The sequence below is a fragment of the Mesoplodon mirus genome (assembly GCF_964341445.2).
Source record: "Mesoplodon mirus genome assembly, chromosome: 4".
In the NCBI taxonomy this organism is placed as follows: Eukaryota; Metazoa; Chordata; class Mammalia; order Artiodactyla; family Ziphiidae; genus Mesoplodon; species Mesoplodon mirus.
In genome coordinates, this window is record NC_138979.1 from 31,954,210 (window position 1) to 31,981,807 (window position 27,598).

A 27,598-nucleotide genomic window follows, 5' to 3' on the forward strand; every position below is an offset into this window, starting at 1 on the left:
AAAGGACAGGAGTGGCAGTTTCCTGAGAGCTCACCTTTCAGCAGGGCGGTTAAAATTGCCATTTCGATGTCTTGCTGACCCTCGGAACCCATTCTAAACACAGTGACCTGAAAACAGATTAATTGTGAAAAGACTGAGTAAAGCAAAGTGGAAAACAAGAGGGAGAATTGGGGAGTTGCTTAAAAAGGACCACAAACAAGATCTGGTGCGACAGATGAATGGATAAAGAAGATGTGGCACATATATACCATGGGCTATTACTCAGCCATAAAAAGAAATGAAATTGAGTTATTTGTAGTGAGGTGGATGGACCGAGAGTCTGTCATACAGAGTGAAGTAAGTCAGAAAGAGAAAAACAAATACCATATGCTAACACATATATATGGAATCTAAAAAATAATGGTTCTGATGAACCTAGGGGCAGGACAGGGATAAAGACACAGATGTAGAGAATGGACTTGAGGACACAGGGAGGGGCAAGGATAAGCTGGGACGAAGTGAGACAGGAGCATTGACATATATACACTATCAAATGTAAAATAGACAGCTAGTGGGCAGCAGCTGCATAGCACAGGGAGATCAGCTCGCTGCTTTGTGATCACCTAGAGGGGTGGGATAGGGAAGGTGGGAGGGAGGGGATATGGGGATATATGTATACATATAGCTGATTCACTTTGTTATACAGCAGAAAATAACACAACACTGTAAAGCAATTATACTCCAATAAAGATGTTAAAATAAATGAATGAATAAATAAATAAATAAAAAGGACCACAGAGTCTGACGCTAATGCAGCAATCCCGAGAGCGACATGATTTTACACCAGGTGCTTCTGATTCAGAAAGAACAGCATTGCTCGTCCTGATTTTGAATCCTTGCCTGGATCTTATTTTATTCTTTACCCCATCTGGAGCTGAGGGAGCTCATGCAGGATGTACACGTCAATATCTAAATGGCTATTGAAGATGACAAAGTCATCTCTACTCAGATTTGATATATCTGTAGGAAATTTGTAGATTTAGAATTTTGAAGAGTCTGTCTTCTGTGCAACAAGAGTGCCTCTTCCTTATAAGCGTAATTAAGGAGGCAAAGAGTGGGAGAAAATGAGTATATTTGGTAGAATTTTGTAAGTACACCTGAAAGCATGGTATATGTCACTCCTTGATGCTTTGTATCTGATTGATATCATGAACCTCAGAATTGTGGGATGTGGCCTGAAGTGCCCTGACATTTACAAGATCTGAAGTACCCATGTCCCTCTTCCGAAGAGAATCTGCCTATGCTTAGCCTGCTTCCCGCACATGGACAGAACCACCAGTTGCGTCAGGATCTGTAAAATGCCTCTTGGAAAAGGGTGAATGGAAATAGGAACTACTGCATCCTGCACACATGGGCAGAATTAGAAAGGAGACATGATTCTCTCTGTGGAGCACTTGGGAAGTCAACTCAAGACACTTACAAGTTCTTTCTTTTTCATGCACTCCATGATCATCACAAAGAGATGATGTGATTGTGTCTTGTTGTAATTAAATGTTTTCTGAATGGTAACTAGAAGCTGGTCTCTGAGGGAGTCATTGATTATCCTGTTTGAAGGAAATGGGAAAAAGATGAAAACAACACAGGTGAAATCTGTACGTGAATAAATCAGACATCTCTATGCCCATCTGGTATCTTTGATTTGAAACTTTATCATTGGAGGATATCCCAGGATAGCAGACCCAAAAGGACTATAGTCAAAAACTGTGTTCACACTTGTCCTAAATTCCAGGTCTGTTGAAAAACTTACAAGGGAAAATGCAGTTGGGAGAGAGCATCTTCCCTCATGAGAAAGAATCCGTAAGAAACACCACACTCCTCAGAGCTCCCTCACTTGCTGACCTTGGGAAGTGGGAGAGGAGGGCTAGTAAGTCTTCCTTCTTTTACATTTTTGGAACAGCTAAACGGATCACGATTTCCTCTGGGCCTAACAAGAAGGCATTCAAAACCCCACCCTTTGTAACATATCAGAAATCTTACCCTCCTTCTTCAGAGTACTTGTGTGCAAAAGACAGGATGTCCGAGGCCCGGCCACTGCCATCGCAGACCACCACGGGGACGGGAGGCTCTTCTCGGAGATACTCCAGGACCATGGAAACCACGTTCGGGCCCCCTTCCACCACAAGGCCCACGACGGGCACACCCTGCCCCAGTCCTGCAACACACACCACATCCACCTTCAGACCACGGTCACGGCCCCATCTGGGTGTTACTGACCAGGGTTCTTGGTCTTCCCCAATCAATAGAAATTGGCCAGAAGCCAGACAAGAAATTCAGGCAAGGCTTTATTGGGGCCCCTGCTGCAGCAGCGGGAAGCGGGAACAAACAACAGGCTCCCTTGTTTGCTTGCTCCCTGAGCGGGGGCAAGCTTGTTCCTTATATGGGGTGAGGGTAGGGGTGTGTCCATGGGTCAGGCCAGAGGGGTGGCTTAGGCGTTTTGCCCACCCCTTAGGTGGTGTTGTGTGCAGGGGGCATGCGCAGTACCCTGCTTTTGCTCCGGACACCCTGTTTTTGCTCCAGGCTCTTCAAAAATGGCCGTTGGCTTTTTTGGTCTCTTTGTATCTTTTAGGTCCAGAATTTGCCCCAGCTGCCTGCATGAAAGCAGTTATTTTTAGTCCCATACAGTTTCTTTGTATTTTGTTGCTTGTGGAGAGGTGTGTCCATGTGCAAGCACTGCAGCAAAGGGTCCCAGGTCCCAGCAAAGAGTCCCAGGTCCCAGCCTGTCTCAAGAGCCCTCACTCTAATTCCTGAAACATGGTGAAGAGGAAAACCTTTAGGCCTGGAAGTATGCTTATATGGAGTTAGCGTCCACCAGGAGACTTGAAGGAACTCAGGATGTGAGGACTGTTTACATCCTTTTATTCAAACCCCATATTATAGCCTTACTGGAAAAAGCAGAGCCTTTAAATTACAAACTTTCCAAAACCTATGTGGTTCAACTCCATGTATCACTCAACTGGCTTACGGACTACCTCAAGGTGAGATGTGAGAAACCCGGGAGATTCTTCTTGCTAAAAGAATACCTCCCTGCTGCCTTGCCCCAGGTGAAGTTCTCACCCTGGATGGCTGTCCCTTCAAGAATGACACAGCGAAAGGTGTCTGGACCAGCGATAGGAGAACTCTGTTCAACGCCTGGCCTCACACGTATTAGCCTTACAACACGGGGCCAATCACCAGGCCACCCTGAAGTGCAGGAAACCATCCGTAAGAGGTGAATCATCACGGGGCCTCCTCTACCTCCTAAAAGAGCAGTAGATATAAAGTATAAGAAACTGTTCGAGGGCTTCCCTGGTGGCGCAGTGGTTGGGAGTCCGCCTGCTGATGCAGGGGACACGGGTTCGTGCCCCGGTCCGGGAAGATCCCACATGCCGCCGAGCGGCTGGGCCCGTGAGCCATGGCCACTGAGCCTGCGCGTCCGGAGCCTGTGCTCCGCAACGGGAGAGGCCACAACAGTGAGAGGCCCGCGTACCGCAAAAAAAAAAAAAAAAGAAAGAAACTGTTCAGCTATCAAGGTCCTTGTCAACCTCAAGTGGTGTGTAAATATGCAGTGTTGTAGTAGGTGTTGATTCGGCCTCCAGGGGCTGGAATAGGCAGTGAGTTATCCAGGAGGGCAAATCTGTGAACCATCATTGGCCCACCAGTTAACACCTTGTACCCAGAGTCCTCCCTCTGTCTCTATGCGATGGTAGGACTCTTTGGAAACACGGTAGGACGAGCTGGCTTTTGGTGGCACAACCCAAAGGGAGGGCTCTGGGAAGCAGGAGGTGACAAGAGTAACCCAAGAACCCAGGATTCCAGGGCAGGGGGACATAGTGGGAGTGAAGGAGCAGCAGAGACTCTTGCAGCAAACATAGAAATAAGACTTTTCTGATAGAAAAGGAAAACAAGGAAACAGTGAACAGGCTGGGGAAACAGCATAAACAGGTCTGAAAGAGTTAAGTGATCTTGGTTATATTTTTAGCTGGTACTACTAACAAACACTTGTAGCTAGACTTATCCTTCATAAAACTAATTACTCTCTGACTCCATGTGAATTGCACTCTGCACTTGGCATTTCTTCTCCCCCTACACTCCCTTGTAACACTCTTCATTTCAGAAAGAAGGTCATGGGCCAATAACTTCAGGGACACCAGACCTGGTTGCTGAGCTGCCTGACAACCGCTTTGGCTGTAAATTTGCAGAAGAAAAGAAATGCAAGACCTTCATTACTTTGAGCCTTATCACCTACCCCAGACCGCAAGCCCTGGGCTATAAAACCTCTCCCTATTCCCCAGGAAGGGGGCACAGTTCTTGAGGCACTAGCCTGCTGTGTTTCCTCTTTGCCTGGCAAAGAATAAAGCTACTCTTTCAATGCTCCTCCAAAACTCTCTCTCCATATCTTATTTCGGCATTGGCAGAGAGCCAATATTTTGGCATCAAGACAAATTTGCCTACTTCACAATTTTACCCCAAACTGGCTAAAAGAGATTATATTCTGAGCATGTTTTACCAGGTGTCCATTAGTTGTGATGGGAGTTATTTGATCAACATTAATAGATGGTGAATAGGAGATGTGTCCTTGGTCTCACAATTCTGAAGGCCTTTGGATAAAATCTGCCAGCACAGTTAGGAGAAGGTCTAAGAATTTCAAGTGGGGGAAATTCAGAGTTTCTGGTTTGCTTCCATGATGCATTTCTACAGTCAGGAGCTCTTAAATATTTTGAACAACTTTGCCATCTCCTACCAGAATAATCTCAGTTAGGTTCATTTCAGCGGCTATGCATTGGCAGTCTGCTTTGTGCCAGGCAGGCACCTGGCCAAGAGATGCTGGAGAAATAGACCAAGATGACATGGACCCCGCCCTTGAGATTTCCAACCCCAGCAAGGCTTGACATTTGAGATCTTCGGGACTCCAGTGGCCAAATCACCTTCTTTTCTAGAAACAGAGGAGAACTGGTTCTTTGTGGTTTAGGCTGGACCCCTGAAACTCCATGCCGCGGGAGGTGACAACTGAGCACCCCTTTGCTGTCCCTGCCCCACTCAGAACCCTAGGCAAAGGATGACAAAGGGAAGCCCACAGGTCACATGGCCAGGGGAGGCTGGTCGGTGTGAACGCGCACCCGGCCAAGACAGCGAAAATGTGAGAACCATCAGCCAGGGAGCTGATACTCAGAAACCCACCACTTCTCATGGCAGACTGTCATTCTAACCACGTGGCAGTCTCACAGACTCTTTAATTATGCTTTAAAATGACCACTTCCCAGGCCTAGACCATCTTTCACAATCTTACCCGTAATGGTTACAACAAAATACTCTTTAAGATCATTCAGCAATTGCTTGACAGTAAGAATCACTGACTTATGAACATGCCCCAAGAGATGACACCAGTTATTTTAATTCTAACCAGTTGTTATGATCATTTCATCTGACTGAGGTCCATTCCTTTCTCCCTAGCTTGACCTCAGCATCCTCCTGACAGCGGCAGGTGTGCCGCTGGACCAGCAGCAGGGTGTGCCCTCTGGACCAGCATGGGGGGTGGCCTGTTGGGAGCAGCCAGCTCCTGCAGGCCTCTCCAGAGGCTTCCCCATCTGGCCCATCTCTGGTGAGAGACCCAGAGCTACTGAGATATTTAATGTAATGAACTCAGAGCATGTAGTTGATAGAAGGAATCATACTAAGCCTTTGAGTGACAAATGTGTTTCCTGTTCAGACATTTAAAAAGTTTGGGATTAGCAGAGGCAAACCATTACCAATAGGATGGATAAACAACAAGGTCCTACAGTATAGCACAGGGAACTATATTCGATATCCTGGAATAAAACATAATGGAAAGAATGTGAAAAAGAATATATATATGTATAACTCAGTCACTTTGCTGTACAGAAGAAATTAACACAGCATTCATTATAAATCAGCTATACTCCAATAAAATTTTAAAAACTAACTATAATCATTACAAGGAATGAGAACCACTGGCAACGTGGCGGGAGATGCCACCACCGTGAAAACGGCTGTGGGGCTGTTTCTCGGGTCCACTCTCCTCATGAACTTGAGACAAAGCATCACAGCGCAGCTCAGTGATTTGGTAGGTGGCTAAGGGAAAGGGTCTTGCTAAGTCATCTCCTGATGGTCAAAGAAGAGTCAGTCAAGGTGAAGGCTCTAAATACCCTCGGGTGCTCTCTCTTCCAGTCTGGTTTTCAGGGCAGCAGCGGCAGCCCAGTGGCCGTGGCCAGAACTTACTTGTGTTGATCTTCTGCAGAGAGATGTGCTTCTCCAGCTGCCTTCTCAGCATCACCTCGGCACCGTACTTGCCCAGGGTGCCATTGTCAGCCAGGATGAAGTGCGTGTGCGAGTTGTTAAGCACAGAGAGCTTACTCAGGGGGTTGGACATAGTCTGGTACACCCGTGTCACCTGACGAAATGCACAGCACAAGTCAGAGCTGCAAAACTTGGACAGTAAGACAGGAGAAGCAAGAATATATGGATGTGGAGCGACAGTGTCACCTAATTGTGCACTTCAACCTACTCTCGCTTCCCTAGCCTCTCTATTGAAGGATTTTTTTTTGTAAATTTTTATATCAAATTAGAAAAAATTATTTTAGATCATGACAACCCAACAAATCATGATGACCCAGCAAGTACACTCCCGGGCACTTATTGCAGAGAGAGGAAAACTTACATGAATACAAAATCCCATACACAAAAGTTTATGGCAGCTTCATTTGCAGTAGCCAAACTGGAAACAACCCAGATAGCCTTCAACAGATAAATGGTACATCCATACGGTGGGACCCCACTCAACAATAAAAAGGAGTAAACTATTGATACATGCAACCATTTGGATGGATCTCCAGAGAATGAAGTGGCAAGTAAAAAGCCAGCCCTCAAAGGTTACATACTGTACGATCCCATTTACATAACATTCTTGAAATGATACAACTGTAGGATGAAGGGCAGATGAGTGGTTCCCGGGGTTAAGGCAGGAGTGGAAGCAGGAGGGAATTGGGTATGGATATTGAAGGGCAACATGAAACAAGGTCTTACAGTATAGCACAGGGAAGTATATTCAATGTCCTATGGTAAACCATAATGGAAAAGAATATGGAAAGAAACAATGTGTGTGTGTGTGTGCGTGTGTGTGTGTGTATATATATATATATATATATATATATATATACACACACACAATGTATACATATGTATACATACGTATACAATGTATATGTGTGTGTATATATGTGTATATATACATATATATGCATATATATATGCAACTGAATCACTTTGCTGTACAGCAGAAATTAACACAACATTGTAAATCAACTATACTTCAATTAAAAAACGAATGAATGAAAAGGGCAACATGAGGGCTCCTAGTATATGTTCTGCATCTTGACTAGATTGATATTAATTATCCTGATTTCGATCTTGTATCGTAGTATTGCAAGTTCTTACTTTTGGGGAAAGGATAAAGTCTATATGGGACCTTGCTTTATTATCTCCTACACCTGCAGGTGAAATCTACAATGGCATTAAAACAAAGACTTTGATTTTTGAAAATTGCCCATTTCTGGGGAGAAAATACTTACATCCCTTCCAACCAGATCTTCTTTATTCTCAACGATGCCCCAGGGAGCAATTCCTATAGCACAAACCCGGCCTCTGGACTTGGAGGAGTGGTCTTTCAAGGCATCCCCCACGTGGCTGATGACACCTGTGAGAGGCCATAAGTCATATCTGTAGGACCCTTACCTCCCATCAAACCACTATTCATGAACTTCAGGGACCCCAGCTCTTAACCACTCCATTTCCTACAGAACAGGGTTAAGACACTGAAAGTCTGAGCTCATCATAGCTAGTCATCCTGCATTGGCTCCCAGAAAAGGGAAGACAAAAACAGAAACCAAAGCAACTGTGCAGGAATTGCCTTTACAAGTTTCTAAGACCTAAGGATGGAAGTACGAGGGGTCTCTTTGGCAGGCCTTGGCTGCATTCAGCTAAAGTTGAGAGTCAGATGGCCTGCCATGTTCCTCAACCTCTCTGGGCCTCAGTGTCTGTCCTTCCTCATGTGAGCGGGAAAGGATTGTCAGAAGCCTCAGTGAAAATGAGGCTTGTACAGGGCTCACTTCAAGGAATGACACATAGTAGGTGCCAGAAATGTTGACCATTATCATGATCATACCGAAATAAAAAACCAGCTACCGAATAAACATTTCATTCTGCCATAAATATTATCAGAATGCAGTATCTTCTTTTTTTTATCATAATTATCCAAAAGCTCTTTGGGAACCACGATGAGCTCTGGGTTTGTACATTTGCAGCAAGGGATACAGCCTGCACTTACCTGTGCTGACACCCCCAGTGAAGATCCAGGCCCCAGTGGTCACAGCAGCCTTGATCAGACCTTTCCCAAAGACCTGCTTCAGCTTGGGCTGCATCTCAAAGTTCTGGAGGCCTCCGTGCACGGATATTAAGAGCTTGGGGAGTTCCAGCTGCCAGTCTCTCACCATGAGATGAAGCAGTGAGTCTGGCTTTGTGTCATAGGAGACCCGGATATACTGCAAAAGAGGGTGTGACCCTCAACACTCGTTCTTCGATTTGACTCTTGGGTCACAGGGAACAAGGCTATTGTTTCTGTCCAAGCAACAGCTGCCTGGCTTTCTCTCCCATGGGGTTCTGGGGCCCTCTGTGTGAGTCTGTGGCCAAACGATGGAAGGGAACTCTGGAGGGTTCCCAGATATAGCAATTAAAAGTAGAGAATGCACAGGTAAACTTGAATTTTATATGAACAATGAAAAATGTTTTAGTATAATTATGGCTCCTGCAATATTTGGGATGCATTTATACTAAAAAATCATCCATTGTTTATCTGTTGTATTTTACCTAGCAACCTTAGTCTTTTTTTTTTTCATTGCCTTAGGATGATTTATTTTATCAAAGTTCCCAGCTAATTTTCATGGAGTCAGAACTTCTATAATGACAATAGTTAATACTGGGAGTAAAAGGAATCCTGAAAATTTCCAATAATGAAATATAGTAATATTAGCAAAGATTTATTTTAGTTATTTAATGAGTTCATTAAAAATTATGTGCAGTCACACACATGCAAATATGCGCAAATGTCTCCAAATTAACAAATTTGTAGGAAATTGGTAGAAACAAATTTGTAGAAAATAAAACTGAAGTTTAAAGGGAACACATTTTAAAATTTGAAAGCAAAGACCATTTATAGTTCTAAACAAAATTTGAAATACTTCTTCAATGTGTCTAGCATTCTTAGGAACACAGAAATTACTCCTGTGTGATTTTATCTCTGGATACTTTTTGCTCTTTTGAAGCTTCTAGGAAATATACCTGCCAGGTTTACAAAAAATTTAGAGCAACTTATGAATTTACGTACTTTTAGGTAAAGCTTCTTAACAATTAGTCATTGTTGGGCTATATCCCAATCCACAGGTAAATCACAGTTCAGAATTACCTGAAATTATATACACTTTAGATGCAATCAAAAGTCAAACATGTTCCAAAATAGAATAAATATTGTTCACCTTATCCAATGGCAACCCTAATCTTGAAGGCATCAATTCCAAAGCTGGAAAGATACATGCACCCCAAAGTTCATTGCAGCACTATTTACAGTAGCCAAGACATCTGCTGTGCACAGATGAATGGATAAAGAAGAGGTGGTACACACACACACACACACATATACATACATGGAATATTACTCAGCCATAAAAAAGAACGAAAAAATGCCATTTGCAGCAACATGGATGGACCTAGAGATTGTCATACTGCGTGAACTAAGTCAGACAGAGAAAGACAAATATCATATGACATCACTTATATGTGGAATCTAAAAAAAAATGGTACAAATGAACTTATTTACAGAAATAGAGTCACAGGTGTAGAAAACAAACTTATGACTACCAGGGGGGAAAGGTGGGGGAGGGATAAATTGGAAGATTGGGATTTACACACACATACTACTATATAAAAAATAGATAACTATTGATAATAAGGGCCTACTGTATAGCACAGGGAACTCTACTCAACACTCTGTAATGACTGTATGGGAAAAGAATCTAAAAAAGAGTGGATATATGTCTATGTATAACTGATTCACTTTTCTGTACAGCAGAAACTAACACAACATTGTAAATCAACTATACTCCAATAAAAAATTTTTCAAAAAATTCCATAGCTGGCTCAGCTAGGATGTGGCTCCAGAGGTTGGCCAGGATGATGAGGAGGGAGTGGGTGCTGGGAATGGGGATCAACGGCCAACCTTGGGGCTGGACCTTCCCCTCAAGGTGAAAAAGAGGTTAATGAGCAGATGCCTTGGCCCCTGTGAACAGCCTCTTTGTGTCCAGGCCAGTAGGCAGGGTGCCCTTCCGGAAGACCTTACGTTGTGGTCTTTGGAACACAACTGAATTTTATTTGAACAATGATGTTGGGCCGGTGAAATAGAATGAAATTGCAAAAATGGTCTCACTGGGCACGTGAGAGCATTATTCAGAATGAGCTGAAAGGGATCACAGTGCTGACACCTCCCCTCTTGGCAGGGCTCATCAGAAAGGCAGAGGGCATTCCCTGTTTACATGCAAATGTGAAGGGCCTCCGTCTTCTTGGGCCAGCTGAATGCAAGCCCAGAGAGGCTGTGTGTGGACTTCAGAGGGGAATATTTCCAGAAACTCCTAACCCATGTAAGGGGCTGGTAAATGTCCACTGTGAGAAAAAACAAAACAAAGCCCCAAACAACCCTAAAAAACAAATAACATAATTCGTCTCTCATCACTGGAGATGGTGTGGTATCTTTGTAGAGTGGGGCTGGACTGTGATGTGTGAATTCACAATCTTGGTATGGATTTAAAGGATACTGTGTATTCTTTATCATAGTGCCCAGTTTCCAAATCTCATGGCTAAAAACTCGAGAGTGTGGATATATTTCCTTTCTTTGCATTGAAAACTCTAAGAAGATAGAGCCACACCCCTGAAAGAAGACCCAGGTGTCTGCAGTCTGGGAGGCTGAGAAGCTGGGCCTCTGATGGAAGCTGCGGCTCAGTGGCATCCCTTCCCAAGGCCCCTCTTACCATGGCTTTATTGGAGTATCCGCCACCCTGGAATTCGAGAATCCCGTAGGAATCTGTTGGGTAGCTCTGGGTGTGTTTGCCAACAGACCATTTTTCAGGCTGAGTCTCCACCTGCTTGTTCTCCTCTCCATTTTTGCTGGCTGTTACACTCGGCAGAGGGGGGATATGCTGGTTGGTGAGCTGGCCACAGCAACACCTGAAAACAAAGGCAAAGCTCAGTCTTTCTATAACATTTTCCTCCTTAAGATGAGTTAACCTGAACAGAAGCAGCCTAACACCTTCCTTATCCAGCTTTACTGGAGACAGAAATGCCCCTTATGATGTCCTTTTCCAGATAATCAATGCATATCTATTTCCATACCAGAAATGTATAAATACCAGACTATTCTAAACACATTGGATGGTTGCCCTTCCCTATTGAACACATTTTTAGTCTTTTTGGTGTCTTGACAACATGACTATGGCCATCAATCACTGAATATTCTGTGACATAGGACAATCACGCTCCCCCATGCAGAGCTGACCTGCAATATTTTTCAATATTATTGAATTATTCCGTTGCTAGAGAAATGTAAAACATTTCTCTACACAAGTAACGTTGAAAGTATATTTGTTTTGCTGCTTTTACTGCTCATACTTTTGGTGTCATTTCAAAGAATCATTTACCAAATCCAAGGTCATGAAGATTTACTCCTATGTTTTTGTTTAAGAGTTTTATAGTTTTAGCTCTTACATCTGACATTTGATAGATTTTGAGTTAATTTTTATATACCGTGTGAGGTAGGGACTTAAAGCCATTCCTTTGATGTCCAGGTGTTTCAGCACCATTTGATGAAGAGACTAATCTTTCCCCATTGGTTTAGGCAACCTTGCTGAAATATCAGTTGGTTATAGATGAATGGGTTTCTTTCTGGACTCTCAGTTCTATTCCATTGGTCTGTATGTCTACCCTTACTCCAGTACCATACTACTTTGATTAGCGTAGGTCTGTAGTAAGTTTTGAAATCAGGTAAAGTGAGTCCTCCTACTTTGTTCTTTTTTTATTAGATTATTTTGGCTATTCTGTGTCCCTTGCAGTTCCATATCAATCAGTTTGTCAATTTCTAGAAAGAAGTCAGCTGGAATTTTGATAGAGATTGCTTTGAATCTGTAGGTCATTTTGGGAATATTGTCATCTTAACTATGTTAAGTCTTCCAATCCATGAACATGGAATGTTTTCCCAATTATTTAGATTGTCATTAATTTCTTTCAACAATGTTTTATAATTTTCAGATATAAGTTTTGTTTTTTGTTTATTTTTGGTCATGCCACGTGGCTTGTGGGATCTCAACCAGGGATTGAGCCTGGGCCCATGGCAGTGAGTCCTAACCACTGGACCACCAGAGAAGCCCCTCAGATATAAATTTTGTAATTCTTTTGTTAAGTTTATCCCTAAGTGTCTAATTCTTTTTGATACTATTGTGTATGGAATTGTTCTGTTAGTTTCATTTTCATATTGTTCATTGCAAGCTTATAGAAATATATATGATTTTTGTATATTGATTTTGTATGCTGCAAACTTGCTGAACTTTTTTAGTAGTTATAATAGCTTTTTAGTGATTCCTTAGGATTTTCTATATACAAGATTATGTCATGTGCCGATAGAGATAGTTTTACTTCTTCCTTTCCAATACGGGTGCCTTTTCTTTCTCTTACCTAATTGCCTTGGTTAGAACCTCTAGTAAAATTTTAATAGAAGTGGTAAGAGTGAACATCTTTGTCTTGTCTCTGATGTTAGGGGCAAGCATCCAATCTTTCACCACTAAGTATGATGTTAGCCATGGATTTTTCACAGAAGCCCTTTATCAGGTTGAGAAAGTTCTCTTCTAGTCCTAGTTTTCTGTTTTTTTTTTTTTTTTAATCATAAAAAGGTGTTGGATTTTATCAAACACTTTCTTGGTGTCAGTTGAGATGATCATGTGATTTTTGTTTTTTATTCTATGAATGTGATGTATTGCATTAATTGATTTTCTGCTGTGAAAACAACCTTGCATTCCTGGGATAAATCCCAGTTGGTTATGAGGTGTAATTCTTTTTATATGTTGCTGGATTTGGTTTGATAGTATTTGTTCAAGATTTCTGCATCCATATTCACAAGAGATATTAATCTGTAGTTGCCCTTTCTTGTGCTGTCTTTGTCTGGTTTTAATATCAAGGTAGTACTGGCCTCATAAAATGAGTTGGGAAGTGCTCTCTCATCTTCTATTGTTTGAAAGAGCTTGGGAAGAATTGGTATCAATTCTTCTTTAAATATTTGGTAAAATTCAGCTGTGAAGCCCTCTGGACCTAAGCTTTTCTTTGTAGGTAATTTTTGATGACTAATCCTGCCTCTTCACTTCTTATAGTTTTCTTCAGATTATGTATTTCTTCTTGAATCATTTTGGCAGTTTGTGTCTTTCTAGGAATTTGTCCATTTCATCTAAGTTATCTAATTTATTGTCATTGGTATACAGGTCATAGTGTTCCTTTATACTCATTTCTATTTCTGTAAGGTTGGTAGTAATGTCTCTTCATTTCTGATTCTAGTATTTTAAGTCTTCTCTCTTTCTTCATCAATCTAACTAAATGTTTGTCAATTTTGTGGCTCTTTTCCAAGAACAAGCTTTTGATTTCATTGATTTTTCTCTATCGTTTTAAGATTTTCTATTTCATTAACTCCCATTCTATTTTCTATTATTTCCTCCCTTTTCTTTCTTTCAGGTTTAGTTTGCCCTTCTCTTCCCAGTGTGTCATAACATTAGGAACTCTAACAAAGAGGCCAGAAGATACCCTGGAAATCTGTCTAAAGCCCTCAGCTCCTTGATCTCACTAAGTCTAAGAGGAAAGTGTGGGTCCATCTGCTTGTGAAAACTCACATGAGTGAGTGGAGGACAGCACCTCTCCCCTGAGGCTGTCTGAATCTTTACAGAGGAACTTATAGCGCAGGTGATTCCCTAGTTAATGACTCACGTGGGGCATAAGTTCTAGCTGTCTTTGACTTCTTCTCTCTCTCCCCCAAACACCAGAATAGTTGCTGGCAACTGGCAGAGAAGTGCAAGTTTGAATAATGTCTTAATTATGGCTTCCAATTTACCTGTTAGGATCTTTAGTGCTGGGAATTACAAAGATACATTCTCGTTTGCAAAAGGTTTTTTCTATCCAAGCTTTCTGTCCCTGGAAGAGAAAAAAGTGGAAATTAGACCAAGATATTCCCAAGCCATCCATAGAGTTCATTCTTTTGCTTTTATAAAATGAATAGTAACAGGAAGTCTGTCCAAAACATCTGAATAGACACGTCCAAGAATGGTAGACACAAGTCTTTCAGGATCTTAGCTCTGGTTTCTTTTAAGAGAAATGGCTCAGAAGTATGTATTCATGGTTTCCATAGGGCTACAACCTGGGTTTTGTATGCTAGTCAGAGTCTGCAAAGGGAGAACGATGATGCCCCTGGAGTAAGCCAGTGCCCCACGGAGCCTGGTGTGGACATGAGTTACCGGAGAAGCTGACAAAGTTGGCCAGTCTCTGGTCAGGTCTTTGATTTGCTCTCAAGACCCCATCTTCTCCAGACTCTCAGGGTCCCCACACACCATAGTCATTTTTTATTAATTACTTAATTTACAAGTAATTTTTCTAAATGGTGTTCAGATTCACTGAATGTGATTTTTAGAATTAAAAATATTGGAGGTGGGATCCGAGAGCTGCAGGCAGGCTTGATGTACCCCACCTCGGGGTGGTGCTCTGACTGCTGAAACTGTTGAAGGGCTGCCTCTGGGGAGACAGCGAGGCGATACTGACCCCTTAAACATCTTCTTCTGAAGTACATTCTATGCTAGGAGGAATGACTGCACTATTTTCCTGCGCTATGGCAGCCAGACCTGGTAGAGGTAACTTCTCTACAGAAACCCCAAACCTGGCAAGGATGGTTCAGATTTTGGCAGATTGTCACTTCATCCCCACCCAACACTGATAATATCAGCAGAAGGACCTTCACCCAAAATGAAAATAAATAAGGAAACACAAGCCTTAAATGACACATTAAACAAGATGGACTTAATGGATATTTATAGGACATTCCATCCAAAACCAACAGAATACACTTTCTTCTCAAGTGCTCATGGAACATTCTCCAGGATAGATCATATCTTGGGTCACCAACCAAGCCTTGGTAAATTTAAGAAAATTGAAATTGTATCAAGTATCTTTTCCAACCACAACACTATGAGACTAGATATCAGCTACAGGAAAAAAATCTGTAAAAAATACAAACACATGGAGGCTAAACCATACACTGCTAAATAACCAAGAGATCACTGAAGAAATCAAAAAATACCTAGAAAAAAGTGACTATGATAACACAACAACCCAAAACCTATGGGATGCAGCAAAAGCAGTTCTAAGAGGGAAGTTTATAGCAATGCAGTCCTACCTCAAGAAACAAGAAACATCTCAAATAAACAGCCTAACCTTACACTTAAAGCAATTAGAGAAAGAACAAAAAAACCCAAAGTTAGCAGAAAGAAAGAAATCATAAAGATCAGGTCAGAAATAAATGAAAAAGAAATGAAGGAAACAATAGTAAAGATCAATGAAACTAAAAGCTGGTTCTTTGAGAAGATAAACAAAACTGATAAAACATTAGCCAGACTCATCAAGAAAAAAAGGGAGAAGACTCAAATCAATAGAATTAGAAATGAAAAAGAAGTAACAACTGACACTGCAGAAAAACAAAGGATCATGAGAGGTTACTACAAGCAACTATATGCCAATAGAATGGACAACCTGGAAGAAATGCATGAATTCTTAGAAAAGCACAACCTTCCGAGACTGAACCAGGAAGAAATAGAAAATATAAACAGACCAATCACAAGCACTGAAATTGAAATTGTGTTAAAAATCTTCCAACAAACAAAAGTCCAGGACCAGATGGCTTCACAGGCAAATTCTATCAAACGTTTAGAGAAGAGCTAACATCTATCTTTCTCAAACTCTTCCAAAATATAGCAGAGGGAGCAAGATTGTTTTGGTTTTCCTGGGTCCCTTGTATTTCCATATGAATATTAGGCTCTGCTTGTTGATTTCTGGGAGGAAAAAAAAAGCAGGTAGGATTTAGATGGGGATTGTGCTGAATCACTTCATCAGTTTGGGGAATATTGCCATTTAAATTATGTTAAGCATTTCAATTTGTGAACATAGGCTATCTTTCCATTTGTTTAGATCTTCTTAATTTGATTTCTTTCAACAATGTTTTATAGTTTCAAGTGTACAAGTCTTGCACTTCTTTTGTTAAATTTTTTTCTAGGTAGCACATTGTTTTGAGTACTTATTTTCTTTCTGTTACAAGATACTCTATGCCTGTCTTGTTCATTTCTTCACCCAGACTTAAAATGAGCCATTTCTCCAAGGAGCCCTGGTTCTGTATAATAGATAATAGTATTTAGAAAACATGATCAGAGTGCTCAGTGTGTTCTAAAATACTCATTGTAGAGAGGAAACTAAGGCTCTCTGAGTTTAAATATCTTGTTTGTTGGCCTTCTGCAGATACTATTGTCAACTAAAATGGGCCAGAATTGTTTGGAGAACACTGCATTTATGTTTGCAGCCAGAATAAATAAGACTGGTCTAGAATATATTATTGTTGTGAGAAAGCAAGAATACTTTCCAAGATGTTCAGAAGTACTGACAAAGATGCCAACTTCAAAGACCTTTTATTGGCTGAATTTTGATAATTTAAATATGAAAAAGAAGACCATGATTATAATAACTAGAACTAGTTGAATCTGTAAAAAGCCCTAAGTCCATGAGGGTGCTCAAAAAGAACAGATTGTGTTCCATAAAATCATACCTATATATGTCTGGGGATTTATGATCCCCAGTTATAAAATATACAAAAATATATACCTCATGGTTACTGGCTAAATAACTCATTAAGGATCAAGGAGTAGACTGTGGAGAAATGGATTTGTAACTGTGGTCCTTAGACCATGTTCAATATAAGAACCTCCCAAATACAAGTGTGGTTGAACATATGTTGAGGGAGCCTTCAAGGAAGTCTGGGGCCTAGTTCTGGACAAATGCTCAGGGAAGCTTGAGATTTGACCTAGAACTCACCTACCTCTCAGTAAATTCCTCCATGCTAGATGTACGTTGTATACATATATCAGGTAGTTGGCAAACACTTTCCAGAATCTCAAGCAGTGGGAGAAGTCAGGAAGCTATAACATTCCCCTCCTTCCAGAAGTATAAAGTAGGTGCTACTTATCCCTGGAAAAAACCATCATTCTGTTTGGTTAGTATTACTGGCAACTGTGTATTTCCACGAGGATTCTAGGGACGAAGGATGCTGTAAAGGATGCAGCGTTCCCTAATTTCTATTTTTCCTATTTTAATGAAAACCATATAGTTCTTTTTGTGTTTATCTTTCCCAATTGAGACATTTATAGGAAAGAAAAAGTAGAGAATTTTGACAGCTGTTGAAGATTCTTTGTGTACAATGTGAGTCTTTGGAACTAGCAATTAGAAGGTTACAATTTGTGTATTAAACTGGTAGAATAATATAAACTAACTAAATGATAATCCTTATGTATATCCACAGTTGCTATACTCTTTGATCTTCAGCATTTTTGAAGTGTATACCATAAATCCCATTGTTTGATTATGAGCACTCATATTTTTGAGCAAAATCACTATTACTATTTTCTTGCCAACCATAAAACTATTCTTATATCATATACAAAAGTTTAGAATGTTTATTTATGGAAAATTAAATAGCAATATTCACTATAACATGATAATGATATATTAAAACAAAAAGGCAAAAGGCAAAGGGTTCCTGGGATGAGTGTGATGGGAAGATTTTCAGGTCACTCTGAGGTCTGACAGCATGATTATATACTTGGACATTTCCTAAGTGAACCATGCTAAGAGGAGTTGAACAATATTACATGCAATTGGGATTTGTTGTTTTATAAAATAATTTATTGATATGATTACAAACTATATCCATGAGAAGTGGCTGTTAGTGAAGAAAATACATGGTGAAAGCCAATTAGCATACGCATATCCAGTCTTTGACCTTAGTGATATAAATATTTTCTTTACTAAGTATATGTGAATGCTTTGTTTCTATTAGTTTGACCAATATCCTGAGTACCTCTGAGCAGAAGATGTTCATGTTCACCTGTTGAGCAGGCCTCTGATGACTGCAGGAAGGCTGGACAGTTTTTTCTTTTGTCTAATTGGTGAAATCACCCCGTAAGTTCTAACTAGCCTATCTGATTTGTCCTCTTCTTTTTTTTTTTTTTTTTTTTTTTGCGGTATGCGGGCCTCTCACTGTTGTGGCCTCCCCCGTTGCGGAGCACAGGCTCCGGATGCGCAGGCCCAGCGGCCATGGCTCACGGGCCCAGCCGCTCCGCGGCATATGGGATCCTCCCAGACCGGGGCACGAACCCGTATCCCCTGCATCGGCAGGCGGACTCTCAACCACTGCGCCACCAGGGAGGCCCTTTTTTTTTTTTTGCAGTACGCGGGGCTCTCACTGTTGTGGCCTCTCCCATTGCGGAGCACAGGCTCCGGACACGCAGGCTCAGCGGCCATGGCTCACGGGCCCAGCCGCTCCGCGGCATGTGGGATCTTCCCGGACCGGGGCACGAACCCGCGTCCCCTGCATCAGCAGGCGGACTCTCAACCACTGTGCCACCAGGGAAGCCCTGTCCTCTTCTTTTTAAAATTGGAACTTTTATCTCTGAACTTATTTAAAAGGTATTATATTACTCATTTAAAAAAGGATTTAATGTAGCATCTTCTAGAACGGGTCAGTTTTTGATGGTCCTATGTAGCTACTAAGTTTTTTCTATCTTAGTGTATATCGCTCCTTCATGTTTTTTTTTTTTTTTTTTGAATGGCTCTTTGGGAGAATTAAAGTATTTTCCAAGAAAAAAAAATATTGGAGGTTGTGAGGAAATACGTATTCATATAACACCACTGCTGGGGCTGGAAATTGGTACATTCTCCATCGAGGGTAATTTGGCAATAATTTGTCACAATTATGAAGCCTATACCTTTTGACGTGCCATTTTTAGGGTTTTAATCTACAGATATGCCTGAACAAACGACACATGTCCAGGGTTATTTACTGCATCACTGCTTATGATATCAAAAGGCTGGGAGTCACCTGCTGTTTATCAGTAGGGGATTGTTACCTGAATCATAGAACAGTTGTCAATTTTCTGAAACTCTAAAAAAAAAAAAAAAAAAGGAATAAGACGTTCTCTATCAATAGGGAAAGATCACTGAGCTATAGTAAGTGAAAAAGGAAGTCATGGGTTAATTTCTAGAGTATCATCATTCTGTTAGAGGGGAGAAATGTAAATATGCACGTACACTTGCTGGAAAATAGGCACCACATACTGGGAAGGATTCCCCAGGAGCAGCTGACACTGGTTCCCCCAGGGGGAGATCTTGAGGCCTCGGGGACCTGGGTGGGAAGGAGATGCCCATAGCCTGGGTGCCTTTCTCAATTTTTTTTTTTTTTTTTAGATTTATTTATTTATTTATTTTTGGCTGCGTTGGGTCTTCGTTGCAGTGCGCAGCCTTCTTTTGTGGTAGCTTCTCTTGCTGTGGAGCACAGGCTCTAGGCGCGCAGGCTTCTGTGGTGTTGGAGCACAGGCTCAGTAGTTGTGGCTCGTGGGCTGTAGAGCGCAGGCTCGGTAGTTGTGGCGCACGGGCTTAGTTGCTCTGCGGCATGTGGGATCTTCCCGGACCAGGGATCGAACCCATGTCCCCTGCACTGGCAGGCGGTTCTTAACCACTGCACCACCAGGGAAGCCTGCCTTTCTCAATTTTTTAAAAGAGTTAATGTTTTTATCATACTAAGTTAAGTAAGCCAGAGAAAGACAAATATCATATGAGATTGCTTATATGTGGAATCTAAAAAAATTATACAAATGAACTTATTTTCAGAACAGAAACAGACTCACAGACATAGAAAACAAATTTATGGTTACCAAAGGGGAAGGAGGGGGAGGGATAAATTAGGAGTTTGGGATTAACATACACACACTACTCTATATAAAATAGATAACCAACAAGGACCTACTGTATGGCACAGGGAACTATACTCAATATCTTGTAATAACCTATAAAGGAAAAGAAATTGAAAAAGAATACATGGGAATTCCCTGGTGGTCCAGGGGTTAGGACTCGGTGCTTTCACTGCCTGGGCTGGGGTTCAATCCCCGGTCAGAGAACTAAGATCTTGCAAGCTGCATGGCGCTGCCAAAAATATATATATATATATATGTATATATAATATATATATATAAATATATAATATATATATGTATTATATATAGAATCACTTTGCTGTACACCTGAAACTAACACAACATTGTAAATCAACTATACTCCAATTAAAAAAAAAAGACTAAATAAAGACTTTTTTTTTTTTTAGAGCAGTTCTAGGTTCACAACAAAATTGAGAGGGAGGTACAGATTTCCCACATATGCCCTGACCCTCCCTCATTATCAACATTCTCCACCAGGGTGGTGCATTTATTACCAAGGTCAAACCTACACTGACACATCACCATCACCCGAAGTCCATAGTATACGTTACTTCACTCTCGGCATCATACATTCTATGGGTTGGACAAATTATAATAACATGTAGCCATCATTATAATATCATACAAAGTATTTTCACTGCTCTAAAAATCCTCTGCGCTCCACCTATTCATCCCTCCCTCCCTCCGTCCTAACCCCTGGCAACCACTGAGCTTTTTATTGTCTCTGTAGTTTCACCTTTTCCAGAATGTCATGTAGTTGGACTCATCCAGTATGAAGCCTTTTCAGACTGGCTTCTTTCACTTAGTTTTAATGCATTTAAGCTTCCTCCACGCCTTTCTATGGGTGATAACACTTTTTTTTTTAGTGCTGAATAATATTCCTTTGTCTGGATGTGCCACAGTTTATTTACCCAGCCACCCTCTGAAGGTGGTTGCTTCTAAGTTCTGTCAGTTATGAATAAAGATGCCATAAACATCTGTGTGCAGTTTTCAGCTGTGGATCTACGTTTTTTCCTTTAAAAATTTGAATGTCATAAACGTACTACCTATTTCAAAATGGAAAACTTTTGCCTGAAATGAAAAAGTAAAATAAAACAATTTTTTTAAAAGAAAAAAATTCTCCGTAGTCCCGCAACTCTCACCATAAAGTGATGTCATTTTTCATTTGCTGAAGCCCAATTCATCTGTATCCGTTTGTTGAAGATGTCTCTTGTGCAAGGTGCTGAGTGCTGTGGGGACTTCCCAGAGAAACACTTCAGTGCAAGCTCTATCCACCGCCTGGAAATGTCAGGTGAGGGGTGGACACAGCACGTGCTGAAGTGCGCAGGCAGCAGGGATGGTTTCCTGGAGCGGAGGGGGAAATCCCTGCTCACCTCACTGGGGAGCCAGCATCCTTTCCTGCATCTCCTTGAGGCCCGGCTTGATGTGTGATGTGTGTATACCTGTGTGATGCATTCGTGTGTGGTGTGACATGGGTACACGTGTGATGGGTGTGTGTGTGGTGTGTGTTTGTGTGTTATGCACATGGCGCATGTGCTGTGTATTATGTGCTGTGCACACAATGTGTGTGTGTCCCCGGCTCGTGGCGGGGTGGGTGGACAGGCACGTGGAGTGGCCGGGCAGAGTCAGATCTTGGAGAAACCACAGTGGGCTGACCCCCCCACCCCCATCCTGGGCTCTCTCCTGCAGCTGCCAGGGGGAGCATCATGGTGCGACTTTTGACCTGTGACCCGAGGTGTCTAGTGGCTGACCCCACCCACCTGGCAGCAATGCTGATCTGGGGGGCTCCCTTGTCTCCTGGGAGAGTGGCAGTGACAGCCCAGGGTCACAGAGGACCTCCCCAACGAGAGCATGTCAAGGACCCGAGGCCACTTTTGTGGCTCCATAGAGAGTCCTGGCCCCAGTCCCAGCCATGCAGGGACGGTCCAACCTGGGTTTCTAACCTTCTGGAAGGAGCTGCGAGTCCCACCCAGACCGAGGAGGCTTTCTAGGGAGAACTCAGAGTCAGCTGGTCACTTGGTTTCTTTTTGAATAACAGGAATGATTGTAGTTCAAGGTCTTCCCCCGGGGCCTTGAAAAAACAACACCATCCAGTTTTCCCTCCAAATAATTTAATGACTGCTTGAAAACTACGTTGCTGATGAGGAAAAGTGGCAGCATTGGCCCAGAGGAGAAAGCTCAGCTGAAGTCCCAGCCCCAGCCCTTCTTATGTGGAATGTTCTAACAGTCTGAGGCAAAATAGCCAAGTGGATCATCGGCTGGAAGGAAGAAAACATGCTTCCATTTTGCATTTCACTCTTTACTTCCCAGAGAAGCTGGGAGAAAACAACTCTTTTCTGGAAAAAAAAAAAAACATAATTCGCAGTATTTGTACAATATGTCTCTGGAGAAAGACAAGAAGAATCTAAACAAACTGTATTTGTTTAGAGAGTCGGTTACTTTCTCATGGAGACATAGGATGGCTTCTAAAACAACTTTCTGTGTCTTCTAGGACTAATCAATATCTGTGGGTAATGGGAGCTGGGTTTCTCCCTGTTGGAGAAGGGAATTACAAATATGGGAAGTGGGGAAGGTTAGAATGAATCCCTGTAGCATTGGACTGAAATTGAAATTATCAATATGAACCTGGGATTTTAATAAGTAGAGATAGATACAAGAATGGATGTAGGTGTGTATGTGGTTCACCCTGCCCCCCGCCACACACACCAACTACATATAACAGATTGTATTAGTTGCCTATGCTTCACATAACAAACTGTCCCAAAACTTAGTGGCTTAAAACAACATTTATTTATATAAAATAGATAAACAACAAGGACCTATTGTATAGCACAGGGAACTCTACTCAATATTCTGTAATAACCTATATAGTAAAAGAATCTGAAAAAGAATAGATACATGTATATGTATAACTGAATTACGTTGCTGTACACTTGAAACTAACACAACATTGTAAATCAACTATACCTCAATGTAAAATAAAAAATTAAATAATGAAAAAAGAATTATTCATTTGGCTTAAGTTCATCAACCATGAAAACCTTAGCGCTGTTAAAAAAAAAAAAACGCCAGCAACAAACATTGATTATGTCACAGCGGACCGGGGATTGGATGGGGCTTAGCTGGGTGCTCCTGACTCTCGTCTCTCACAAGGATTCAATCAAGGATGTGCGGGAACTGTGGTCTCATCTGGAGGAGGGTGGCTGGGGTGTATCCATCTCCAAGCCCCTTTGCGTGGTTGCTGTTGGCGAGAACCACCTGCTCTCGAGGGCTATTGGCCCATCTCCTCCCTCAGTTCCTTCCACGTGAGCCTCTCCCAGGGCGGTTCACAGCCTGGCAGGTGCCCCATCAGAGCGAGGAGCCCAAGACACATGCAAGACGGAAGCCAGCGTGTCTTTATAACCTAACACGTGAAGCAATACCTCATCACTTTTGCCGTATTTCTTTTCCTTTTTTTTTTTTAAGATAATGTGTTTATTGATTTGCCTTTCACCTTAACCTTTCCCCCTCAACACCAAATCTTTTTTTTGGGGGGCCGCACTACGCGGCATGCGGGATCTTAGTTCTCTGACCAGGGATTGAACCCCTGCCCACTGCAGTGGAAGCGTGGAGTCCTAACCCCTGAACTGCCAAGGAATTTCCACTTTTGCTGTACTCTATTCATTAGAAGTGAGTCACTTGGTCCAGCCCACACTCAGGGGGAGAGGGTTACTGTAATGTCAGTGCCTGGAATTAAGCATCTGATGGCTGACACATTCATTTCGAAAGACACCCATCTCGAATGAACAGACTGTAAGACACAGCTACTAGCCAAACAACCAGATAAGGAGTGGGGCCACCCCTACCCTTGAAAGCCCTGGATGACACCGCTTCTCCCTTCCTGCCCCCTGATTCCCGATCTCAGGCTTTAAATTAGCCAGTAAAGACTCTAGACACCCTGCCCTTGGACCCTAATAAAGGCAGATTTCGGCCCACCTTCTCTCCCCATGACCTTGCTGTGTGGCCCTTCCTTGGGTGTGACCTGTGAGGAGTAAATTTTGTTCCTCAAAATTCTCTTGGTTTTTGCTGAAGTGTATCTTGCAATCATAATAAGAACTACAAGGGCAGGCTTACAGGGTGGCTCAGTGGTTAAGAATCCGCCTGCCAATACAGGTGACATGGGTTTGAGCCCTGGTCTGGGAAGATCCCACATGCTGCATAGCAACTAAGCCCGTGCGCCACAGCTACTGAGCCTGTGCTCTAGAGCCTGTGAGCCACAACTACTGAGCCCGCGTGCCACAACTACGGAAGCCCATGAGGCTAGAGCCTGAGCTCCACAACAAGAGAAGCCACCGCAATGAGAAGCCCATGCACCACAACGAAGAGTGGCCTCTGCTCGCCGCAACTAGAGACAGACATGAGCAGCAACGAAGACCCAATGCAGCCAAAAATAAATAAATAAATTTATATTAAAAAAAAGAAAAGAACCACAAAGGCTGGTCCAACCACAACATGAGTCCCAGTGGGGGAAATGTCTGTGGGGCTCCCTACAAGGATACAGGCCTATGTGGGTGCCCTGGGCATTCCTAGATGGGAGGCACAGCTCTCAGGAGGCTGGGATCACTGGGGTCATAGGCCTACCACACATGTACACGTATGTGTATTTATTTTCTGGCTCTATCCACTGAAAGTGCCTAAAAACACTCTGATAGCACTGAGTATACTTAGTGCTCAAGTATCTGTTTCTAAATAGCATTCTCCCCTAAAAGAAGCCAGGGCTCCTTGGACAAATGACTGAATCCAGATCTGGGGCAGAGAACGTACAAGATGAGCTTGGAACATCTTGTGCCAGAAAGTAAAGAAATGTTTATTTTTGACATGGGAACTTGTCCGAAGAACACAGAAGCCTCTTTGAAGGGGCTCTCACTGGCTTTATCTGAGATGACTTGAGCATGAAACTAAATGATCACAATAAAGAATGATAACCCTTTGGCTGAAATGAGGACCCATGATTCCACACCAGTATAAATTCACACGTAAATAAACACATAAGGGAGATGGGAAAGCTGCTTCTTCCGTTTACTAGTCATCTAATAAATGCAGAAAGAATGAAGGAACTAGAAAAATCCCCATTTGGCAACAGTCAAGAATCTTCGACGAAAGCTACAAGTAGGTGGTAAAAGTCTGAGGAGCAACAGGACACTTATACAGCCGCAAAGTATCTCCTATAGATAGTCATTCATTACAAAGAAGACATGAGTAACCTGACAGTGGAGAAATCTGGTGAACACCACCTAACACAAAGTGAGCATCACCAGCAATGAAACCCATATTCACCACCAGCCTCCAGATGATATGCACTGAAAAGAACAAAAAATGCCAAAAATGCATAACCTGAATCTAATAGGGAGGAAACCTTAGACAACCCAAATTGAGGGGCATCCTGGATAATAACTGACCTATATTCTTCAAAAGTCTCAAGGCTGTGAAAGACAAGGAAAGATGGGAATGGTTGCAGAGGTTGTAGAGATGTGACCTTGGAATGCCCTTGAGTCTCTCACCCCGCCCCTTGGCCCCCTTTGGCCCCGCCCCACCCTCTCTGGGTCCCACTCTCTGATCCCTCTCTAGGCCTCACCCCTGCCCCTCTAGGCCCCGCCCCCTCTGCTGGGCCTAGAGTCCCCCCCACCCCACCCCAGCATAAGAAACCAACAAGTGGGCCCTTCCCAGGAATCTCTTGACAACACGGTGTGGGAAATCAGAAAGCCAGTGTCCAGCCCCTTGAATAACTAGGCTCAGGCCCCCCATCATCAAAAGGGGGAAACGCCATCATCTGCCCTGCAGGATTTCATACGCTGAGGTGGGTGAGGAGCTTGGACAGCAGGAACGCGACTCTGATTTATTCAGGTCTGTTCTCTCACAGGCAGCGATTAAACGCCATCACCACCGAGGGCCCTCATTCTTCCTTGGTGCAGGTCTGGGGTGTCTGTGGCCCCTCCAGGAGCATCGGCCTTGCATCCTGACCCCCAGCTCGGGAGGGAGCTTTTCAGAGGGCGTCCAGCACCGGCCCTGCTTGTGGCCCTGGGCAGGGACAGCAGCTGGTGTGCACGCTGCTCCTGGCTCAACCCACTTGCCTCTGCTTCACCGAAAATCCATTTTTTTTTTCCTAAGGAAAAAGCTGGCATGTGACTAACATACTTTCCCCGAGGAAAGAAAGGCTTTGCTTTAGTATTAACTCTTAATTGTTTAAAAAGTTTAGTTAAGAAAAATATCCTCAGTTCAAAATTCCAAGTTACTGCTTAGTCTCCAAAAATGTTCTAGAATCTTCCGAGGATGAACGAGCAGTCCAAGAGCCACTCACTCTTTCCTGAAATCATGCCTCACAGTGTCCAGACTCTGCTCAAAAGTTGCTTTCGGGGAGGGTCTCTGACCCCCCAGCCCCCAGCCCCCGCGTTCTGTTTCTATACCCCCTCCCTCTTTCCTTTGCCCCCTCCCCTCCCACAAAAGCCACAGAAGCCCCAGCCCTGCTCAGTCCTCTGCATGAGTGCCCAGCAGAGGGGAGGTGCTCACTATCGCATGGTTACTAAGGGAGTGATTCAATAGCCCAGGTGGAGTATCTCCAGAGCTGCGGGCAGCGGCCTGTCCCCGGGCCCCCGCGGGGCCGGTGGTGCACACAGGGCAGGAGGTCACCCAGATCACCCGGGAGAGCCTCAGTTCACGTGGGGTGAGCGCAGCCTCAGAGGCTGATGCAGGTGAGAGCAATGGGTGGAGGCCCCTCGGTAAACAGTCCTACCTCCCCTGCTGAGGACACACTCCCAGGGCTGAGTCAGCTAAGGTATTAACAAAAGGCGTGGACTGGCTGAAAGGAAAACAGAGCCTCCTGGGGTTCATTCATAAACCCGCCTGGTCCTCCCCGCCCCCTCAGGTTAGGTCCCCCCACCTCATCTGAAATATTCCTGTCCATCAGAAATGGTTGTTTTAAATGCTTTGGGGGCAAGATAACAGGAACATCTGCCCTGGGGATTAGGATCCCACCCGAGACAGTGCACGAGGCTGAGTGAGGGACCGCGGGGGCTCTGCCCGCTCCACTGAGCTGAGACTTTCCCTGCTCTGAAGGGGGCACTGCCTTGCATACTTCTGAGCTTCAGCCGGGATAACACTTGTACAATATTTGGGAGATACTACATTTAAATGGAAATCCTCATACGTTCCAAGACCCCCCGTGGATGCCCAAAACCCAGATGGTACCGAATTCTGTATATACTATGTTTTTTCCTATACATACCTATGATAAAGCTTAATTTTTAAATTAGACACAGTAAGAGATTAACAACGATATGTAAAAATAAAATAGAACAACTATAACAATATATTGTAATGAAAGTTATGTGAACGTGCTTTCTCTCCCTCAAAATATCTTCCTGTGGTGTACT

At 42.9% G+C, this 27,598-nt stretch overlaps 1 protein-coding gene across 1 annotated transcript in view; it reads right to left on the reverse strand.

Annotated features, from left to right (window-relative positions):
- TRPM1 (transient receptor potential cation channel subfamily M member 1) overlaps positions 1-27,598 on the reverse strand; it is a gene marked incomplete at its 3' end in the record, with an annotated part of 134,934 nt that overhangs the window by 55,734 nt on the left and 51,602 nt on the right. The window contains exons 2-9 of the mRNA XM_082618305.1: positions 14,222-14,301; positions 11,109-11,304; positions 8,360-8,573; positions 7,605-7,729; positions 6,256-6,427; positions 2,017-2,191; positions 1,460-1,583; positions 35-107 (exon numbers count right to left, since the gene is read on the reverse strand). Coding sequence (XP_082474431.1) covers positions 35-107; positions 1,460-1,583; positions 2,017-2,191; positions 6,256-6,427; positions 7,605-7,729; positions 8,360-8,573; positions 11,109-11,304; positions 14,222-14,301 — 1,159 coding nt within the window. The remainder of the gene's footprint in view (positions 1-34; positions 108-1,459; positions 1,584-2,016; positions 2,192-6,255; positions 6,428-7,604; positions 7,730-8,359; positions 8,574-11,108; positions 11,305-14,221; positions 14,302-27,598) is intronic.